This window comes from Parasteatoda tepidariorum, chromosome 2 (assembly GCF_043381705.1).
Source record: "Parasteatoda tepidariorum isolate YZ-2023 chromosome 2, CAS_Ptep_4.0, whole genome shotgun sequence".
NCBI classification, from domain to species: domain Eukaryota; kingdom Metazoa; phylum Arthropoda; class Arachnida; order Araneae; family Theridiidae; genus Parasteatoda; species Parasteatoda tepidariorum.
The window spans coordinates 98,398,596-98,420,060 of record NC_092205.1 but is presented as its reverse complement, the minus strand read 5'-3'; the positions used below and the strand labels follow the sequence as shown (position 1 = coordinate 98,420,060).

Genomic DNA, 21,465 nt, shown 5'->3' with positions numbered 1-21,465 from the left:
AGGCCATTTAAATTTTTGGGGCCATTAGATTAAATTTTTTGTCTCGTATATTTTTTATTTATTCAAATATAAATGTATTTATAGATCTCTTCATTTAAGAAAGTAATATGATTAATATTAAGCAAAAAAAATCGTATTTTATTAATATATATTTGAAATTGATTTTTTTTTAAAAAAATCATTGTTTCTTAATTTTTTAAAATTTATTATCAAAAAATCCATTTTAAGGGGGCCCTAATCATTGGGGGCCCCAGGCCCACAAGCAAATTAAGAGCTCTAGAGTATAAGAGAGATGTCAAGAGACTACTTTTATATTTTTAGATTAAAGAAAAATTAAATAAAAGATTAGAAAAATTAAATAAAAGATTAGAAAAATTAAATAAAATATTAGACAAAAGAAGTAAATAAAAATTAGGTAAAAGGAAACATTTAAAAATATTTATTATGGAAAATCCCTCTTTCAAATAATGTAGAGTGGAAATCATTTATAGTACAATCTTAATATCCCTACAAAACAAAGGTCCTTACAGACTTAGTAATTACTTACTTTTTTGCAACAAGAAACTTCATCGCAAAAACAAAAAACAAATGACTTATTTGTTATTTATTGTTAAGTACTCATTTTTATTGTTGAACTTATTTATATTGAACTTATCTTTATTTTTAGATACTCATATACTTAATATCATATCTACCTCGTTATAGAACGAACAAGATGTTAAAATAATAACTAAATATCTTAAGACTAATGTTCTAATCTACAACAAACAATATTTCAGTCTAAGTTATTCAGTATTATTTAAGGTAAAATCCTTTCAGTATTATTTAAGGTATAATCCAATTAGAAGAAATGGACTGTTTATTCATTTCCTTGACATTTTGAGACCATGTAGTGTTTGCCATTTAGCGCTTAGTTAATTTTTCTTATGACTATGTTTTTAATTTTTTTTTAAATTTAAACTAAGTATTAGTAAAATTGTTTATAGTTTTTTGCTATAAGTATGCATGTCATATTCAATATATAATTTCCCCCCCAGAAAAATACAACACAATATTTTTAAAAACATATTTTTTAATCATTTATATGCTACACTTTTTATTACTGTTGACTGTTTCTAAAATAAAAATTATTTTAGTAGCCTATTTCTTTTAATTACATAAACTATGAATATAATATAAACTATGAAGTGAAATACTTCTTTTTTACTTCAAGCATCATGTATAATTTTTATGATATATTGCCACTGATTTCATCTATCCTTTTTATTATGTTAGAATATGAAGCAGTTTATTATGCAGAATTTTTTTGTAATTGTAGTATATTGTATGGTTTTTCTTATTGGGAAAGTTAAAAATAAACAATGAAAATTTTATTTCCCACACAAGAGGTTTATTATCTAGAATTTTTTTTGTAATCGTTATATATTGTATGCTTTTTCCTATTGGGACATTTAAAAATAAACAATAAAAATTTTATTTCCCATACAAGAAGTTTAATTCTGTAGAATTTTTTTGTAATCGTTAAATATTGCATGCTTTTTCCTATTGGGAAAGTTAAAAATAAACAATGAAAATTTTATATCCCATACAAGAGTTTCTACACATTTGTTTAGGTATGGTACTTATGGTAAAAAATAAGATTAAAGTTTGAAATTACCTGTCTCATTAGAATTTTAATGTTTTTTTATTTCAAACTTTTTATTCGATTTACATATAACTTGAACAGGAAGTCTATTGCTACCATTGTAGTTTGTTTTACAAGTAAGTTTATTATTTTTTAAAAATTCTTTATAACGAATTCGCAACATATTGAATGAAAAATTCCCATCCTAATATACCAGTATTTTTTTCCAAGGTTGAAACAAAAGTTTGTCTTAATTTTCGTATTTTTTCTTAAATAGTTTAGCTATTATATATACAGTCGGTCCTCTATTTAACGAAGTCGCTAAATCTCGATAATAAGTTCGTAATATAGAAAATTCGTTAAATAGAAAATCATCTTTTGAAATACTTAAACAGCGCAAAACATGCTTTAAATTCATAAACACTTGACATAATTAAAATAGTAATGTATACACCTTTATCTTGTGATTACTATTTATTTTATAAATCTTAACCATAAAAGAAATCTACAAGAATAGAGCAAAACATTATCCAGTGTTACACTATCATGCTACATACATTTTCAACTAAAAAAAAGCTAAATTTATGTATAAAATTATTGTCATATTTATTATAAAAGCAATTTTAAACATACAACACCACATGCGTTAAGTTTAATTGCTACTGATAAAATCCGTTTTGTCTGAGTTTTCCGTTTGAAATACAAACAAAAAGGGAAAGGGCTTCTTTCTCTAAAAGTTAAGTGACTGCGAAAATCAATTCAGGGTCAATACCCCCCATAAAATGCTTTTACAAGTTTGAAATATTCTGAAATATTTTTCGAAATAGGGAAAGTGGATCTCAAAGAAAAATTCGCTAAGTAGAAAATTCACTTCGCTATTNTTATGCAGAATTTTTTTTGTAATCGTTAAATATTGTATGCTTTTTCCTGTTGGGAAAGTTAAAAATAAACAATGAAAATTTTATTTCCCACACAAGAGGTTTATTATGTAGAATTTTTTTTGTAATCGTTATATATTGTATGCTTTTTCCTATTGGGAAAGTTAAAAATGAGCAATAAAAATTTTATTTCCCATACAAGAGTTTCCACACATTTGTTTAGATCTTATGGTAAAAAATAAAATTAAAGTTTTAAATTACCTGTCTCATTAGAATTTTAATGTTTTTTTACTTCAAACTTTTTATTCGATTTACATTTAACTTGAACACGAAGTCTATTGCTACCATTGTAGTTTGCTTTACAAGTAAGTTTATTATTTTTCAAAAATTCTTTATAACGAATTCGCAACATATTGAATGAAAAATTCCCATTCTAATATACCAGTATTTTTTTCCAAGGTTAAAAAAAAAGTTTGTCTTAATTTTCGTATTTTTTCTTAAATAGTTTAGCTATTATGTATACAGTCGGTCCTCTATTTAACGAAGTCGCTAAATCTCGATAATAAGTTCGTTATGTAGAAAATTCGTTAAATAGAAAATCATCTTTTGAAATACTTAAACAACGCAAAACATGCTTTAAATTCATAAACACTTGACATAATTAAAATAGTAATGTATACACCTTTATCTTGTGATTACTATTTATTTTATAAATGTTAACCATGAAAGAAATCTCCATGGAAAACAAGAATAGAGCAAAACATTATCCAGTGTTACACTATCATGTTACATACATTTTCAACTAAAAAAAGCTAAATTTATGTATGAAATTATTGTCTCATTTATTATAAAATAAAATTTTAAGCATACAATACCACATGCGTTAAGTTTAATTGCTACTGATAAAATCCGTTTTGTCTGAGTTTTCCGTTTGAAATACAAACAAAAAGGGAAAGGGATTTTACTGCTTTCTCTAAAAGTTACGTAACTGCGAAAATCAATTCAGGGTCAATACCCCCATAAAATGCTTTTACAAGTTTGAAATATTCTGAAATATTTTTCGAAATAGGGAAAGTGGATCTCAAAGAAATTTCCAAACTGTTCTCGGTTCCTCGAAAAAAAAAAGTCCGGCTGTAATTTCATTAATATTTAAAACTTTTCAGGGACCAACTTATAAATTTTAGCCCACGGGTCATAGGTCATCTTTGTTTGTATGTTTAAATATAAAATAATTTCCTTTGAGATTATTTTCCTTGATATCATATAATTGTACATTAAAAGAACAGAACCTGCGACAGCTTTAAATCTCTTAAGCATGCACATATTTTTTGGCTCTTACTAATCAATTAAATTGTACTATTATTTTTTTTTATAATTTGGCCTGATTAAATTTTGAATTTCTAAATGAGGTGCAATGCGCAAAATTAGAAAAAAAATGGACCACTCTGAATAACTTTTGATCCCTAATGGTTGGATTTTCATGTTCTATGACTCAATCTTAAAGGTTTGAGCGGGTGATTTCAAAGATGCTAACTAATTAGTGCAGACGATATTTTAAGTTACAAAAATGTACTTTCTCAGAATAAACATGACTCTTTTGACGGAATCAAATTTCTGATACCCAAAATGTTAATTTCACTTTTTGCGTATTTCTCTATATCTCAAGAACTTTTTAAGCGAATCGAAAAACTTTGCATGCAATTACAAAATTCATTTATCCAAAGATAATTCCATGCAGAAAATATTTTTTAGTAAATATTTTTAATATTTAATAATGATCGAAAGCATTTTGAGTCACAAGGTATAAAATCTTTTCGCATCATTTTGAAGAATTTAATTTTACATAGCAAAATGGATTGGATAGAAATCAAATTAAAGAAATAAAATTTTAAATATCTGAATTTGGAAATTATATTTCTCAAGAACTAAACTATTCATTTTTATTGAAGTTATTAATAAGTATATTTAATAATGCTTTGAAAATTTTTTAGAAATTATTTAATTACTTTATAAGTTATTTTTGCTCTCAATACTCAAACTTATAGTTTCTTTCTTTTTTAACTATGATTTGAATCAATCATTTTTTTAACAGATCAGGTGATATAAATCGTCAGTTTTAATCGTTTGATTCAAATCATTGACATCCTGTAACATAATTGTAATAATTGAAAAGATTTTGAATTGTAGGATAAACAAATTTTTATATTTCTTTTAAACAATGCAATTTTTGATGGCTAAATATGAGCGGATTCTACAGAATAATGTCCAAGAAATAAAAAATGTGAGTCTCAAATATTTTTTTTCATAAAAAATTTAGTTATATGATCTATAAAAAACAATTTTCCGGTATTAAATTATTTAACTTATAAGACTTGTTACTTTACAATTCAATTGTATCGATCATTATTAAATTAAACAAAAAAAAATATTTTTTACGTTGATTTACTTTTAAATAAAGAAGTTTCTCAGGAGCGAAAAAGCGTAATTATTTCTGTAAATATAACAAAAATAGCAAAATATAAAAATATCTAACACTAACGGGATTAAACTATCTGAAATAGTTGGTTTAACATTAAAAAATAAAAAAGAATAGTAGCATTAAGATATCATTGAAATTATGTTTTATAACCGTCGTTGAACATCCGACCCAATTTTACGGTCTTACGACTACTAATGTTCTACTAATGCCTTGTAATTTTGAACCCAATCCAGAAGACAAGGGAACTTCTGGATCGAGAATTGGGAGAAATTTGCCTTCGTGGAGGACTCTTTTGATCGAGCTAACCCCCGCATTAGCGCTACATGGAGAGGAAGATCACGAGAACCCCCCACGGTTAGTCTGACGGCAAGGGGACTCTCACCCATGATCCGTCTACAACTGAGGTCGGTGCAAGCCGGATGCGGAATTCGTACCGACTGAGATTCGAACCCGGTTCGCCTCATTGGAAGGTGAACGCTCTGAGCCATCGCGGCTCCTGAAATTATGTTTGAAAACTGTTCAGAACTGCAAAAAAAAAAAAAAAAAAAAAAAAAAAAAAAAAAAAAAAAAAAAAAAAAAAANAACAAAAAAAAAAAAAAAAAGAATTTGTTTTTCCATTTAATGTTTTTTTTTTCCTCCACAAATTCTGAAAATTTTTCTGCGCCCGACTTTAGATTAATTTTCATTTTAAGATATAAGGTAAAGATTTACTGGTGCAGTTTTGGTATCGGACTTGTTAGCTTCTGTGACCACTCTAGTTTTCAATCTTTTCCGTGAATTTTTGTTCTACGAATTTCCCTCCACTGGATTCATGGTTGACAAACCCAGCATGAGTATTAAAAACATCATTTTTTGAATATCACGCGAGTAACGCATTCGAACTATCAATGTTGGGAACATCTTTAGTAGGCCCTGTCTCCAATCTACATCATTAATTTAAAAATTTCTTTATTTCTTTTTCAAAAATTAAAACCTGCCTTCTTTGCTTTAAACGCATAAAGTAAAACGTCTTTACTAAGAAATCGAACGATGATTGACAATAATGGATTGATAAATGAATTATGTAAGATATATTACGACACATAATAATATGAACCATAGGAAGGGCGATACCGCTCACTCTCGGTCCCTACGTAGGCTGATCAAAGAGGTCACCCACCCGCTTACTGACCGCAACCAGTAATGCTTGACTTCGGTGTTCTACTGGGAACCTTGTCTTTACAATCAGTCCACTGCTGGACTGGCATAACAACAGATTTATTATCTTGCTATGTTAATAAAATGTAAATGCGTTTGCAAGTTATTAATTCTCTGCATCTGAGTTGTATATCTGGTGTTAAAAATCTTATTGAAAGTATACATTTACATTATCTTCAAATTTAATAAGTCTGACAGTTTTTTTGAATAAAAAACATTTGGTATTGCTTTACACATTAATTTTTAACTTATTTCGGCTCCAGACCTTTTATTTATTTAATTTTATTTACTTTCTTCCCAAAAATTACAAATTATTTTACATAACATTTGATGTCCGTGTCTAATTCATAGATTAGATGCTCTTGAAAAGAAGAAAAAAAAAGGAAGGAAGAGACCTGAAATCTATGTTTTACATATTTTTATGTTATGTAAATGAAAATGATTCTAAAGAAAAAAATATTTTTACAATATAGCATATGTACAGTTTTTCTTTAATGCTAAGAACATTTAAATTTTAAAGCTTTAAAATGCTATTATTAAACTTATTTAAAATTATATTTTGTTCTTCATGAAACATTTCACTGTAGCCAAGTATTTACCTAACTTAAAGTTTCATTTCATAAACAAAATAAGAAAGAGTTTCAAAGTTTCGGTGTCTTTAATCGTTGACCTACAAACCCTTTTTGACATTATTAGTGGCCGTAGTCCACTTTCACCTCTCAATACGGCACTACACGATTAATAAACTACACGGTGACTTTTCCACCTTTATAATTTATGAAGTTGATGAAATATTTACAGTGCATACAGTGTCTGGTTGATCATTATTTCTATTTACTGCCGTGTCAGATCTCGTAACAAAGTCAACTGTATAATAAACAAGCTACACAGTCATAATGCACAATAAACAGTGATGATAAATGAACTACATAGTGGTAATGCACAATAAACAGTGATGATAAACGAACTACACAGAGTGATAATGCACAATAAACAGTGATGATAAATGAACTAAACAGAGTGATAATGCACAATAAACAGTGATGATAAATGAACTACACAGAGTGATAATACATAATAAACAGTGATGATAAATAAACTAAACATATCATAATATCTGTCATCATAATATCACAGAGATACGCAATAAACAGTGATGATAAATAAGTTAAACAGTTGATCATAATATCTGTTTACTGCCGTGTCAGATCTCGTAACACAGTCAACTGAATAATTAACTACACAGTGGTAATGCACAATAAACAGTGATGATAAATGAACTACACTGAGTGATAATACACAATAAACAGTGATGATAAATAAACTAAACAGTTGATCATATTATATGTCTACTGCTGTGTCAGATCTCGCAACAAAATCAACTGAATAATAAATAAACTAGACAGTGATAATGCACAATAAACAGTGATGATAAATGAACTACAGAGTGGTAATGCACAATAAACAGTGATGATAAATGAACTACACAGAGTAATAATATGCAATAAACAGTGATGATAAATAAACTAAACAGTTGATCATAATATCTGTCTACTGCTGTGTCAGATCTCGTAGTAATGCCAAGTACATAATTTATTACTCTCACAGTGTCACAGTATTGATAATTTCTGTTTACTGAGGTGTCAGATCTCGTATCAAAGCCAACTATTTAGTAATAATATGCAATAAACATCTATGGCAAATAAACTATACAGTTGAACATAAAATCTGTCTATTGTTGTGCCAGATTTCTTCGAAATGCCAACTACATAATTGATAATCTCACAGTGTTACAGTTGTCATAATTCCTGTCTAATACTGCGTCAGATCTTGGAGCAAATCCAACTACATGTAGTCCTCGATGCCAACATATAAAATACGATTAAAGAATGCATTTCAAATTTCTTATTAAGATTATTTGCAGAATAAAAAGTACGTTTAAAATTTATGAAGTGAATTAAATACTACTTTTTATTAACAAAATAAATGGCATTGGTTTCCTATTATAACAGCACTTAAGTAATATCGGAGGTTGACACTTCAAGCGGTTTTGAAATTAGTAACGCAGTGTTTGACAAATTTAAATTAGTAAATGAACTTATCCAAAAATAAACTTTTACCTAAATTTGTTTCCTTAAAATTTTCGTCATAACACAACTAGTAAAGAAAGTTACTGGCTGGAACGGTGTTTTTATATACGTTCATTTTTCTTAAATGTGCATTTTCTAATTGTAACAATGAATAATATGATGCAGTTTGTTCAACTTTCTTTTTTAAAGTACCTAACTGTACCGACTATGAGTTATTGTTCCCGCTTATTTATTTATTTTTTAAGAGTGTATTGTTTAATTGAACCGGCCCGCATTATGCGGTTGTTTACTTTTTTTTATTAAACTTTAGGTGTAGATGAAAAAACTGAAATTCATCAATTTAAAGATGAGTTCACATTACTCTATCATCACTAGCAGTTTCAGGATGAAGTTTTGGAATTCCTTTTTAGGAAGAAATAGGAGATGAAAATGTACGGGACACACAGAAAACTGATGACAGCTGCAACTAAAAATGTATAGCGTCCACCCAATTTGTCGAATCCAACTCCACCGAGCAAACTGCCGGTAGCGACACCTGTCGGAACATATAATACATGTAATAGTCATACAGTATAACTAAATCATTTTGGCTTAACACATAAAAATCTTATTTAACACGAAAAAGTGATTATAGAAAAAAAACTTACCTAATCCTTCATAGATCCCTCCTAAAATACCCAGCATTGTGGTCTCTGTTCCAGCAGGTGCATTACTCGATGCATATCGCGTCATGCATGCATAGAAAACAGCCCATGTGAAACTATGGGTTAATTCTATGGGTAATACCAGCCATGGGTTTTGTAATAGAAAGTACAAAATAAAACGCAAAGCAAAAGCAGCAAACGCACCAGCCAAGCAATAGAAGTAACCGAAAGTTGCGATGAACCAGCCAGAGAAGAAGAACATCGGAACTTCAGCAATCAGGCACTGAATCGCAGCAGCTAATCCCAGCAACATTTGCGTCGCACCCAGTTCTTCCAAGTACCAAAACTCGTAGCCCCAGAGAAGACCTGAAAAAGCTCCGCTGAAGTATACCGCCACTGCGAAAACCACAGTTTCAGATGATGCGAAAATCTTTCTGACATCTTGGAAAATGTTCAGTGAAAAGTTCGTTTTCGCAAGTTTTATTTTAAGTAGCAGCACTAGATCTAACACGACGAAAGCTATCATGATATAAAATCCCGGTGAATAGTCGTATCTTCCCTTGGACGCAGTGGCTACATCATTCACAAACCCAGCCAACAAAGTGATCAGACCCCAGCTAATGGTAGCCCACAACCTCTGACGTCCATACAGTTCTGGACGCTCTCCAAGCACTTCGTAACAGGCTGCGTCACTTAAGGTGTAAAGCGTGTTTGCGCCAGTTCCGGAAACAACAGCTAGTAACACAAAAATCCAGAATTGAAATTTACCGTACATAGATACATCTTCTTCCGCAGGACAGTATACAACACTGCAGTTTAAATGGGTGGATGAAGGATTATCGATGCAATTGCACTTTAAACTCTTAGATCTTTTGATTGAAGAACATGGTAATTCTTTGGACACGGTATCATTGATGTCAAACGTGTCTGAATCATCGAATACGACCATCATTTTTAAGACTGCACCGCCACATTTTCTATAAAGGACACGGCAACTTTCGTTTGACTGCGTCTTGCACGATTGGTTGCAGTGTATGGAAAGCTCTTCCGACCGATGGCACTCGTCGGGTTTTTCTACCGAAGGCACGAATAAAATTGCTACGAATGATGCCGATGTGATGACCACGAGAATAAAGACGATCACTTTGATGTTTCGGAAATAGTCGGTGAGGTAGCCGAAGAGGGGTTTTGACAGGAAGACGCAGAAGGGGATGAGGGTGAATATGAAACCAACAGCTGTTGCAGTTATACCTAGCTCTTTCGCATAGACAGGCATGTATGGTACAACTCCTCCCATTGCTGCAGAAAAAAAGATAAGAGAAAAAAAATATTAAAAAATGGTAGTGAAATATTTAAAAAAGATTAAATACATATGTCTCACATGACTTCTACACTAACTATTCCATCTACGGACATGAAGGAATAGTTTCAAGGGTAGTGATAATTCATTGGGTTAAATAAATTAAACGGTTCAAAAGGAATATTGTTACAGCATTAGTTATTCTATCTAGCTAATGTGTAGATTTTCTATGGTAATCCGTTAAAGAGCCAGAAAAAAAATGGTTCCATTTCTCAAATTACGTTCGTAATCTACAAATTACCTATACGCATATGAAATAAAAGGTATAGGTTAAATTGCAAATAAGATCTCAGTAAGTAATTTTCTCAAATTACTTTGGTAATCTACAAATTAACTATACGCATACACCCTAAAAGGTACTGGTTAAACTAAAAATAAATATCTTTGATGGATCGACAGTAACGTTTCTGCACGCTAAAGTAATATAATGTTATTCATTTATTTTCGCTCTTTTAAATATCAAGTAACTACAATTAAACTATCATAGTAGTTGCTAGAATCTATCAATCTAAAAACTGTTATAAAAGTAATGAAATGGTTTAAAATGTTTTCATAAATAAGTAAACTAATATAATGACGGGCACTTTTTGCAATATCTAAAAAATCAAGTCATTAAATACAAACAAATAAACAAATTTCTGAAATTAACCATTAATGCATAACATTACTTTGACGTAAAATGTGGAAAACCCTTGATAACGTTAGTCAATCTACAGATTCCCTAGATAAATTTAACGAATTACCTTAGTTAATCTGTAGATTAGCTAAGTATTGTGCAAAAAAACGGCGTTCGAGTATTCTTGGAAATATATAGAAACAATGTGTTTCGTAATCACTGATGCCTTTATTATTATTTAAAGAATATTGATTAATATTTAAACTGGACAAAAACAAAAACGCCATCAAGACCAGGCTAATTACTATAGAAGTATGCGGTATTTAAAACATCAAAACCAGTTTGCTTGCCTGTTGAAACAAGGTGTATCGAATAATTGTCTTTCCCCTCCTCTGCCCCCCCCCTCCGCAATCAGATAAGTTTCAAACGTTTAAATCGCGCTTCGTTAATAAATATTTTTCTTTTTCTCACTTTTAATATTAGTCTTTGACTTCAAGTGTGCAGTTTTTATTTGTTTTTAAAAAGGATTCTAACAACATAATTATTACGAATTGTCACTGAGTAAAAGATATATATATAGAATTCAGGCATATTTTTTTTTACTTTCGTATTCAGAAAATTAGTGTTATGGTTTATTTAGAGGAAACGAGAAAAAAACCATCTATAAAGCGAGCGGCATCTTTAGAAGAAGGTCATATGCCTCGTTATATGGGGTACAAGTTTTTAAATGATATTAAAAACTGTGATTTTTAAATAAATTTATTAAAAATTAAACTTTGAAAGGAAAGATAATGTTTCGAAAGGGAAATGTTAGCAACTAAAAATTAATTTGAAAAAAAAATTATGATCGCTTTATTGTGATCACTGGTTACCCATTGGTCAAATGATTGTCTTTTTCTGGATTAACTCCGATAAACGCCACAACATTTCAAATCATGGGTCTCAATTGATGTTTGTCGTCGGATTGGTTTTCATATTCTGCCTATGTACGTGTTTCAAGACGTCATAAAACACATATTTATATTGAAATCATCGTCAAGACAGTAATTATAAGTTAATAATAAAAAAAATATATAAAAATGCTTTGAATTATTATTATGTAAATACATTAAAAATGCCTGCTGGGGAAATGAAAAAAACTCACCAACTTAATGCATGAAAAAATTAAAAGTGAAAAAAAGAAATTCTAAAAAAAAAAAAAAACTATCAAACATCTGCGATCAACATAGCAACGCATGCAATGACGATGCGGGCACACTGTTTACTATTACTCTTGAACACAGTTGAAAAGTGTGATGACGTCCAAATGAGGTGCGCACGCCATCAAACCTAAAACAAGACCCATTTTGTCAATGGGTAATAACAAAAGTCAATATCTGAGAGAAATATGTCTTGCAGTTTACGAGAAACCGAATTTTAAATATTCTATATTTAAAAATTGTGAGTTTTTGATAATCTTATATCGAATGTTTTATATCCTCAAAAATAAAAGACTGCCTTTTTGTTCAAAAAGTAATTCTTATAATTTGAAAACCTCTGTTCAACATCAGCATTTGTTATTGGGGGAAAGCTACAAAGCTACAAAAACAACGCAACAAATTCATTTATAACGAAAAACATTAACTAGCATAATGCTCTAAATATGAAAAATATCATTCGAAATTATCAAAAATTACTAAAAAAAAAAAAACCTAAAACGGGACAAAAAAAAAGAAATCATGAATAATGCCCCATATATGACGAAACAGCCAAAAATACATTTATTATCAATATATCTGATAATAATCATAACATAATTTGTCATAATTCTTTTTTAAATACTGCATCATCTTTAAAGCTAATTCATTTATAACGAAAAGCATTAAACAGCATAATGCTCTTAATATGAAAAATAGCATTCAAAATTATCGAAAAATGATTGAAAAAGAAAAAAAAATCGAAAACGCGACAAAAAAACAAAAACAAAAAAAAACCTTGAATAATGCTCCTTAAAGGACGAAGCAGCCAAAGATACATTTATTATTAATATCTTTAAGAAATATTAATAATTTGTCACAGTTTTTTTTAAATTCTCTATTATCTTTGAAGTTTCATAATTAATAATGAAGTTTAATGCAAATATATACATTTTCGTTAATTTAGTTTATTTTATGTTGAAACACTTACCACCATAAAAGAAAAAGAAATGCAACTTGATGGGAAGGAGTTGGCGATTTATTTTGAAAACACTCGCCATAGTCATCACTTTTTTAGCACACCATAGAAATAAATCAACTCCACTCTGTTCTTGCTCATATGTATTCACTCATATAGGATACACATCGCGTGGTTTCCGAGATTCATGACACGTTTCCCTGAAAATAATAAAAATTGTCGCAATCATTCTGACAAAATAAGATAAAATTACGACATTTAAAATTGTTAAATAAAAAAAACAACATTACGTTTTGCGGAACTAGTATTTATTAAGAAACGTATATATTTGAACCAACAAAAAAAAAGAATAACTTAATCAAGTAGATTTGATTCAAGCTTTCCAATTAATAAATACAGTCGGACCTCTATTTAACGAAGTCGCTAAATCCCGATAATATGTTTGTTATATGGAAAATTCGTTAAGTAGAAAATCATCTTTTGAAATACTTAAACAACACAAAACAGGCTTCAAATTCATAAACACTAGACATAATTAAAATAACAATAGATGCACCTTTATCTTGTAAACTAGTATCTACTACTTATTTCAATAAATCTTAAATATAAAAGAAATCTGCATGGAAAGCAAGAATCGAGCGAAACATTATCCAGTGTTACGCTATCATGCTAACATACATTTTCAATTAAAATTAGCTAAATTTGTGTATAAAATTACATCTACATTTATTATAAAAGTAATTTTAAACATACATTACCACATGCGTTCGTAAATTTAATTACTACTGATAAAATTGGTTAATTTTGTTCGAGTTTTTCGTTTGAAATGCAAACAAAAAGGGAAAGCGATTTTACTGCTTTCTTTAAAAGTTAAGTGGCTTCGAAAATCAATTCAAGGTCATTTCCCCCATAAAATGCAAAGTTTGAAACGTTCTGAAATATTTTGGGAAATAGGGAAAGTGAATCTCAAAGAAAATTCAGTTAAATAGAAAATTCACTTCTCTACTCAGAAGTTATTTTACAAAGAAATTTCCAAAATGTTCTTTGTTCCCTCCACCCCCCCCCCAAAAAAAAAAATAATTTTATAGAATAGAGGAATTATGGATGTCCGTTAAATAGAAGTTCGACTGTATTTCAGTAATATAGCGATATTTGGAGAAGCGAATTATGATACGATTTCGAGTTAATCTGTTTGATGAAATATTTAATGCGTCATCGAGGTATATTAATTGAAAATAAAATACAATAGATTCAGGTAAAAAAAAAAGAAGAAAAAAAAAAGTAGATTTTATGTTGATCTAAAATTTATTTCCTCAGATTATTATTATAATTGGGAAGATTTCAGTATCGTGATCTACGGCAGAATTATCGCCAAATCTTGGAAACTCCCGGGTAGCGGCGGCCAGCAAGAAATTAAATAAAAAATATGATAGAAGAGGTCTAACTCGAAAGGTTGGTAACTCTTTTTTTTTCTTTTTTTTTTAATCGCAAATTTAAAATCCACTGAGCATCTTGGCGACCGACTGTAGTTGCGCGACAGATCACAATACAGAAATATGACCCCAAAAATTTAATTTGCGTGATTACGAAAATAAATTTGAATAAAGAATTAAAATTAACAAATCTCAGCATTCAAATTAACATTTTGCTTTTCTATATTTGTTTGTCTGTTTCAGTTGAGTTTGTCTTTATGAAATAAAAACTTATTATTGGGATTACGAGAATTACGAGTGGGTGATTACGAAAATGAATTTGTAAAAAGAATTGAGATCAATAAATCTCAGTATTCAAATCTACATTTTGCCTTTCTAATTTTGTTTGTCCGTTTCAGTTGAGTTTGTCTTTATGAAATAAAAACTTGTTATTGGGATTACGAGAATTACGATTGGGTGATTACGAAAAGGAATTTGTAAAAAGAATTGAGATTAATGAATAAACTTTATTAATAAAATAGTTTTGATATATTGTTAGTCAAGCGTAATTGGGATAAGATTGAAGGTCATCATAGTTACGAGTGAGAATGATAACTATTGTTTGAGCAGCAAACATTTGAGAATCGCTTTGAGTAATCTTTTTGAGGGTTGGCGAGAAGGGGTTCCCTTATTTTTCATTGCATATGCAACATTCAATACCGATAAGAAGTCACGAGATTTTGATTGGAGATAAGACTAAAGTTCACGTGCATATAATCAACCGTGGGCAGCTGAAGGAGAGAAAAATGTCTAATAAATTTAAATTAAAATATACAATGCGCAAAATAAAAAGAAGTATCAACACAAATGATTTCCGTTCTAATGATTGGATTTTCATTAATTTCAATGGTTATAGAGGGTGACCTTAAATATTATATTTAATTCGTGATGACTCATTATTAAGTTACGGAATCGGGCACAAAAAAGTACTTTCTCTGAAAAAACGGATTTGAATTTCTGAGTATTAAAATATAAAGGGGATAGCAGCAATCTGAAAAAACATAGTCCTAATAGAGTCCATTAGAGATTGAAAGTTTGGACATCTAATTGGTTTAACTTTTGCACTTTTTGCGACATCTCACGAACTTTTGAAGCGTACACACAATTATAAAATTCGTTTATCTAAAGATAATAATATGCAAAAATAACTTTTAACAACTATTGTTAATGAGCCGGGATGGCTCAGGGGATAGGGCATTCGCCTTTCAATGAGGTGCAACCGGGTTCGAATCCCAGCGATGGCTGGTTGATACGCATCCACATCCGGCTTGCACTGACCACAGTGCTGAGGGGAAATATCCTCAGTGGTAGACGGATCATGGGTTAGAGCCCTTTGCCGTCAGGCTAACCGTGGTAGGTACTCGTGGTCTTCCTCTCCACGTAACGCAAATACGGGTTAGTTTCATCTAAAATCCTCCACGAAGGCAAATTTCTCTTAATACTACTTGATCCAGGAGTTCCCTTGTCTTCTGGATTGGGTTAAAAATTGCGAGGTTACGGAGTTGGACAGTAGTAGTCGTAAAGCCAAACATTGGGTCGGCCGCTCAACGACGGTTATAAAATTATTATTACCATAATTATTATTATTTTATTTCATAAGGTTTAAAATGCTCCTTAATTATAAAGTATGCAAATTTTAGCTGTGTAATTTTTAATAACAGAATACAAAATTTGAACGATTGATTTAGAGTGATCTTTTATAATTTGCGCACTATACAAATCACTTGAAACAAAACATAAAAAGAGGTGTTTTTTAAATTTGCATGATGTAAATTTGTTTTAGCTTAAATGTGTAATAAAAAACATAACATTACTTTTTCAAAAGTATATTGGCAAATTCTATAAATTAATTTTTCCGTATAAAATATACCAAAACAAAGTGATAAAACGTGTATAATTGTTCGAAAAAAAAATAAATAAAAGAATATGGGGAAAATTTTCCTCTTCGAATAAAAATTTAACAGAAGTTGCATTTCCGGGTATAAATATTTCAGTATTATCGTGACATTTATCCCTTAGATAGGAGAATAAAGATATGATATTGTGTAAATCCGTTTGGTGCATTAATTAATTCATTATTGATACTTAAATGCTGTTTCAGCCAACTTAACTTTAAGCTATTTAATTTTTAGCTACTTTATCATTACTTTTAAGTTATTTAAAAGAAAATAGAATTCAGCGCATTCAAATCAAAAATCTATTGTATTTTAGCTTGCCATATGTATCTTTATAATGCATCAAAAATCTCACGTGGTTTGTTGCTATTTTTTAAAATCGAAAAAAAAGGGTTAATTTATAAATCATAAAACGCCGTTTTTTCAATTTTATTTATTTATTTATTTTCAGCACTTTGGCTTAAAAATGATTAGAGTAAAACATCAATAAAATTGGTAATTCAAAAAATGGTTTTTAGTTTTCTTTGAAATGTTAGTTTATTGTAGAACAGACGATATTAAAATATTCTTTCCATTTCCATAACTTTTTAAACCAGTAGTTCGTAAATGAGTACATCCGATAACAAACAGGTTTTTATTGATTTATTTTAAATCGCTTAAGAGATTACATGCAACAAAATTCTATTTTTTTATCGTAAGAAATGAATTTTCAGGTAATAGTTGTATAGAAGTAGTTATTTTTTAAACATTGTAGTAATATTGCAGTATTACATGCGAAAACTAAAGATGTAGCTAAAAATTCGAAATAAGAAAGTAATTTTTTATCTTCAGCTTGATATAGATGGTTAGAATCTATAGAAAGTTTTTCTTTTTATTAAGATCGAAGTTAAAAATACTGATTAAGTTAAATATTTTTCACGTTTTTAAGAAAGATTGCGCAAAAAATAAGAAAATAATTGATTACCTTCATTATGAGATGGACGGCTATATAATGACTATATAATCAAAGCATTGTTTGTCTTGTATATTAAGTTATGAGTTAAAATACTAATTAAGGCTGAACATTTCCTACGTTTTTATAAAAACAAAAGAATATCACTAATGAACTGTGTTTTTGAACAGAGAGACTGGGTCGGGAAGAAACGACTGATAATACCGGTTCGCCACCTGGTGTTTGCGATTGCGAAAGTTCAAAACAATTCATCGTTGATGCATCTTCGTTTCAAAGTTGTAAAATATAATTGATGTCGAACGAATTTCTTCGCAACTGTATGGCTGCATATTTAAATATTTAGTTGACCATAAAAAAGTAAAGAAAGAGTTCATATGTTACAAAACTTCGAGTAAATGTCACAAATATCGTAAAAACATTCATAGCTAGATCCATAAAAGTGCCATAGCATGTAGTCGGAATATAGGGACTAGAAGAAAGTTGAGACTTTTATCAATATACAGCTATATCGGACTTTAATAAATACATCTTTCGTAATATTTGAAAACCTGAACTGAAAATTCAATGATTTCAACATCAAATGGTATTAATGGCTAAACATTTTCCCTCACTATCTTGCAATTAAACTTAAAATTTTTTATTTTCGTTTTCTAGTTGATTTTTTTGTGCTTTACAAATTTTTGATTTTAGAGTATCATTTGGTTCGTTTGATTGATTTGGTTAGAATATCATTGAAGATATCATCTTTTATCCTTTCAAAAAAAGGTTGAAAGAGAAATAGAGCTTGATAATTTTTAGAATTTATAAGGATTTATTTTCAAAAATTGTGAGCAAAAAGGTGATGAGATATCTGGTAATAATCAAATGATGAGATATTTGAAATAAATATTCAAAAACTGCACTTTTGTCTTTTTCTTTTTTTTTAGATTTCTTATAACTTAATTAGAACTTGCAAAAATCAAGTCGGATCAAAATCTAATTTTTTACCTAAATTAAGCAAAAAACAGAAATGTTTATTAAATATTTAAAAACAGATGAATGTATAATACTTAACTAACTTTTATAAAAATGGCAAGTGCATATTTGGTAGGTTTTTCTCAGGATTTCTTTTTTACAAAAAAAAAAAGAAATTTTTTTGGGCGGGGGGGGGAATTACGTAAAGAGAATTTGTTGAAGAGAAGAGCACAAAAAATCGGTTGATTTTTTGTGCTTTACAAATTTTTGATTATAGAGTATCATTTGGTTGATTCGGTTAAAGTGTCATAGGAGATATCATCCTTTATCCTTTCAAAAAAGTTTGAAAGAGAAATAGCTCTTGATAATTTTTAGAATTTCTATGGATTTTTCTCAAAAATTAATTTGACCTTACGAAAGTTGATTTGGATAATGCCGCAAATTTCTTTTTATCTAAATTACGCAAAAAGTAGAAATGTTTGTTAAAAATTCAGTAACAGATAAATGTATAATACTACCTTTCATAAAAATGATAAGTGCACATTTGTGTTAGCATGTCTTAGTAAGAAAAAACTTTTTTTTAAATAAATATTTCTATTTTTGCGGAAGTTGTGTAAAGAAAATTTTTCATTTTCACAACGGTTTTTATCAATTATAAGTCAATTTTAAAAATATATATAATGAACGCTAACGAACTTGCAGTATGAGATTATCTATGCTAAAATATTAACTTCATAATTTGTTCCTTTACATTTTCTAGAAAAAAAATCTATAGAACTTTCCTTACCTAATAAAGAAACCCCTTTATTTCCCCACTGTTTTGATTTTTGAAAGGTCGAATAATGCTCTATCTTAAAAAGTTTGCTAATAACATCTAGAATACAAAAATTAAAAATGTAACCCAAAATCATATCTAGACAATCTTAACAATCAATGATACGGCTAACGTTTTATTTCAATACAAAAGTAAAACTCATTAATCCACTGTCGCGACTGAACCGAAAACAAAAATCTATTTATAACTCTTTATTCTTAACCACTAAAATGTTTGTTACATAGTTATACTAATTCTCACAGTCTTTCTGACGATTAACTTTCGCCCAAACTATTTTCACATTTAATATTGATTACAGGCTTCGTTTTTGGCTATTTTATCTTTCGATAAATCGCCAACCTCTACGTTGTGGATCTCTGCGCTAACTGTGCGTTGCGACGAACAACACTTAACTTTTGAATTCGCATGGAGACTAGGGAGTTTCGGCCTTTCTGCCTCAACCATTAAATTTTTATCTTTTCAAAAATTCTTGATGTTAAGAGAATGATTCTCTTGACACTTTTGAAGGACTTTCTCGGAATATTTAATTATTTCTAAGTATGGCCATATTCTCTAAATAATAAACTATTTTTTCTCAAATGAATTTGTTTATTTTTCTGGGATAAATATCCCTTCATAACAAAATTAGAATGTATCTCACACGGCCTAAAATTATGTTTAAATTATACAAAGAAACTGCATTCACTATACAGTAAAGAATTAGGACTTAACTGCTATGAAATTGATATTGATGCATGATGATTGATATTATATCTTCTGCCGAAACGTATAAATTTCAAAGGATTCAACCCTGCCCCCTCAATGTACCATCAATCCAAATTTTGATGTTGAGACCACAGAAGATATTCGATAGATAATTCTAACATTTTTTCGGGTATTTTTAAATGATTTTACTGCTAAGTCTTTAAGAAAAGCATTAGGAAAAATATTAGTATAAACAACTTCCTGCAGTTCAAAATAATTATAATTTTTGATTTTCGTTTTCTTGGTGTTGTTTGTTCTAAACAAACTTTTGATGATAAAAGATTCGACAGCTCTTTATCTTTCAAACGATGAAAAATGACTGTTTCTCTATGAAATCGGGAAAATTGATAATTTTTAGTGTTTCTATGAATTTCTTCACGAAAATGTAAGGAAATAAAATTATGCAGTTAGTAATTTAAAATTTTTAACATCTAGGTGACTTCCCCAACAAAATCAATGATTTTTGCTTTATATATTTTTTTGAATTTTATGCATTTTTAAATTTGACCCATTGTGGTGGTAGACGATATAATTTTGAAGTTATAAGATTTTGCATACTTCTTAACAATAATTGACAACTTTTCCATTCTTCCGCAGAAATATTTAAGATGTTTCGACTTCGTTCCACTCTAACAAAGAGCTTTTGTGAAAGAAGGTTCTAAATAATCAATTTAGTGATATTATCTTAATAAAACAGCAGGAAGCTATTCATATAACACCTTCTCTTTCAGCTTTACTTAAAGATTTGACTGTAAATAAAAAGAATGCTCTGAAGAGGAGACAAAGGATTTTCGGGACATAACTAGTATAAATATTAAACTATATTTTAGTAAAGTATATTTAGTAGACTATAAATAGTAGTAATATTAAACTATAAATATATATTACTATACTAAGACTAGTTTTACTAAAAGATTTGGCGGTAAATATAGCGATTACTTTAAATAGTAAACAAAGGATTTTCGGCTCATAACAAGAATAAATATTAAACTATATTTTAATAAAGTATATTTAATTGACTATATTCAGTAGACTATATTTAGTAGTAATATTGAACTATATCTAAATAATTATTTTAGTGAATTTATTGATAATATCTTAATAAAACAGCAGGAAGCTGTTCATATACGAGGGTTGCTATTTATATTTCTGGCCTTGGCAACAGTAAGTGCTGCTAGGCGACCGCAGACGATTTTAATCGAAAGTTTGATATTTTTAAATATAAATTCAGCAGACGATTTACCATTATAGCTTCATTTGTGTTGTTGACAGTAAATTGAAAAGTTCTTCTCTTTCAAAAAATGGAATTGAATCGTGAACATTTTCGTGCCATTATTTTTCATAACTTTCGACGTGGATTGTCAAGACAAGAGTGCTTCGATGAACTTAATTCTTTATTCAGCGATAAAGCGCCATCCTACAGCACTGTAAAAAATTGGTATAACGAATTTAATCGTGGTCGATGTTCGATCCAGGACGAATCCCGTGCAGGTCGTCCAAAATCCGTTGTTGTGCCAGAAAAGATCGATGCTGTGCGTGAACTGATAAAGCAAGATCGTCATGTGACATAC

General features: G+C 29.3%; 1 protein-coding gene across 5 annotated transcripts in view; it reads right to left on the bottom strand.

Moving 5' to 3' along the window:
* Positions 1-6,581: 6,581 nt before the first annotated feature.
* Positions 6,582-21,465, bottom strand: part of LOC107452047 (major facilitator superfamily domain-containing protein 6) — a 41,555-nt gene continuing 26,671 nt past the window's right edge. For 3 of the 5 annotated variants that reach the window (XM_043052036.2, XM_043052037.2, XM_043052035.2), the window contains 3 exons: positions 13,055-13,242; positions 8,916-10,211; positions 6,582-8,803 (listed from right to left, as the gene is read on the bottom strand). In XM_043052036.2, the coding sequence (XP_042907970.1) occupies positions 8,649-8,803; positions 8,916-10,211; positions 13,055-13,130 (1,527 nt within the window). In that variant the 5' untranslated portion in view covers positions 13,131-13,242 and the 3' untranslated portion in view covers positions 6,582-8,648. Of the gene's footprint in view, positions 8,804-8,915; positions 10,212-13,054; positions 13,243-17,373; positions 17,586-19,102; positions 19,193-21,465 lie in introns of those variants that run through there. The other 2 variants (XM_071178075.1, XM_016068325.3) reach the window with 2 other exon arrangements.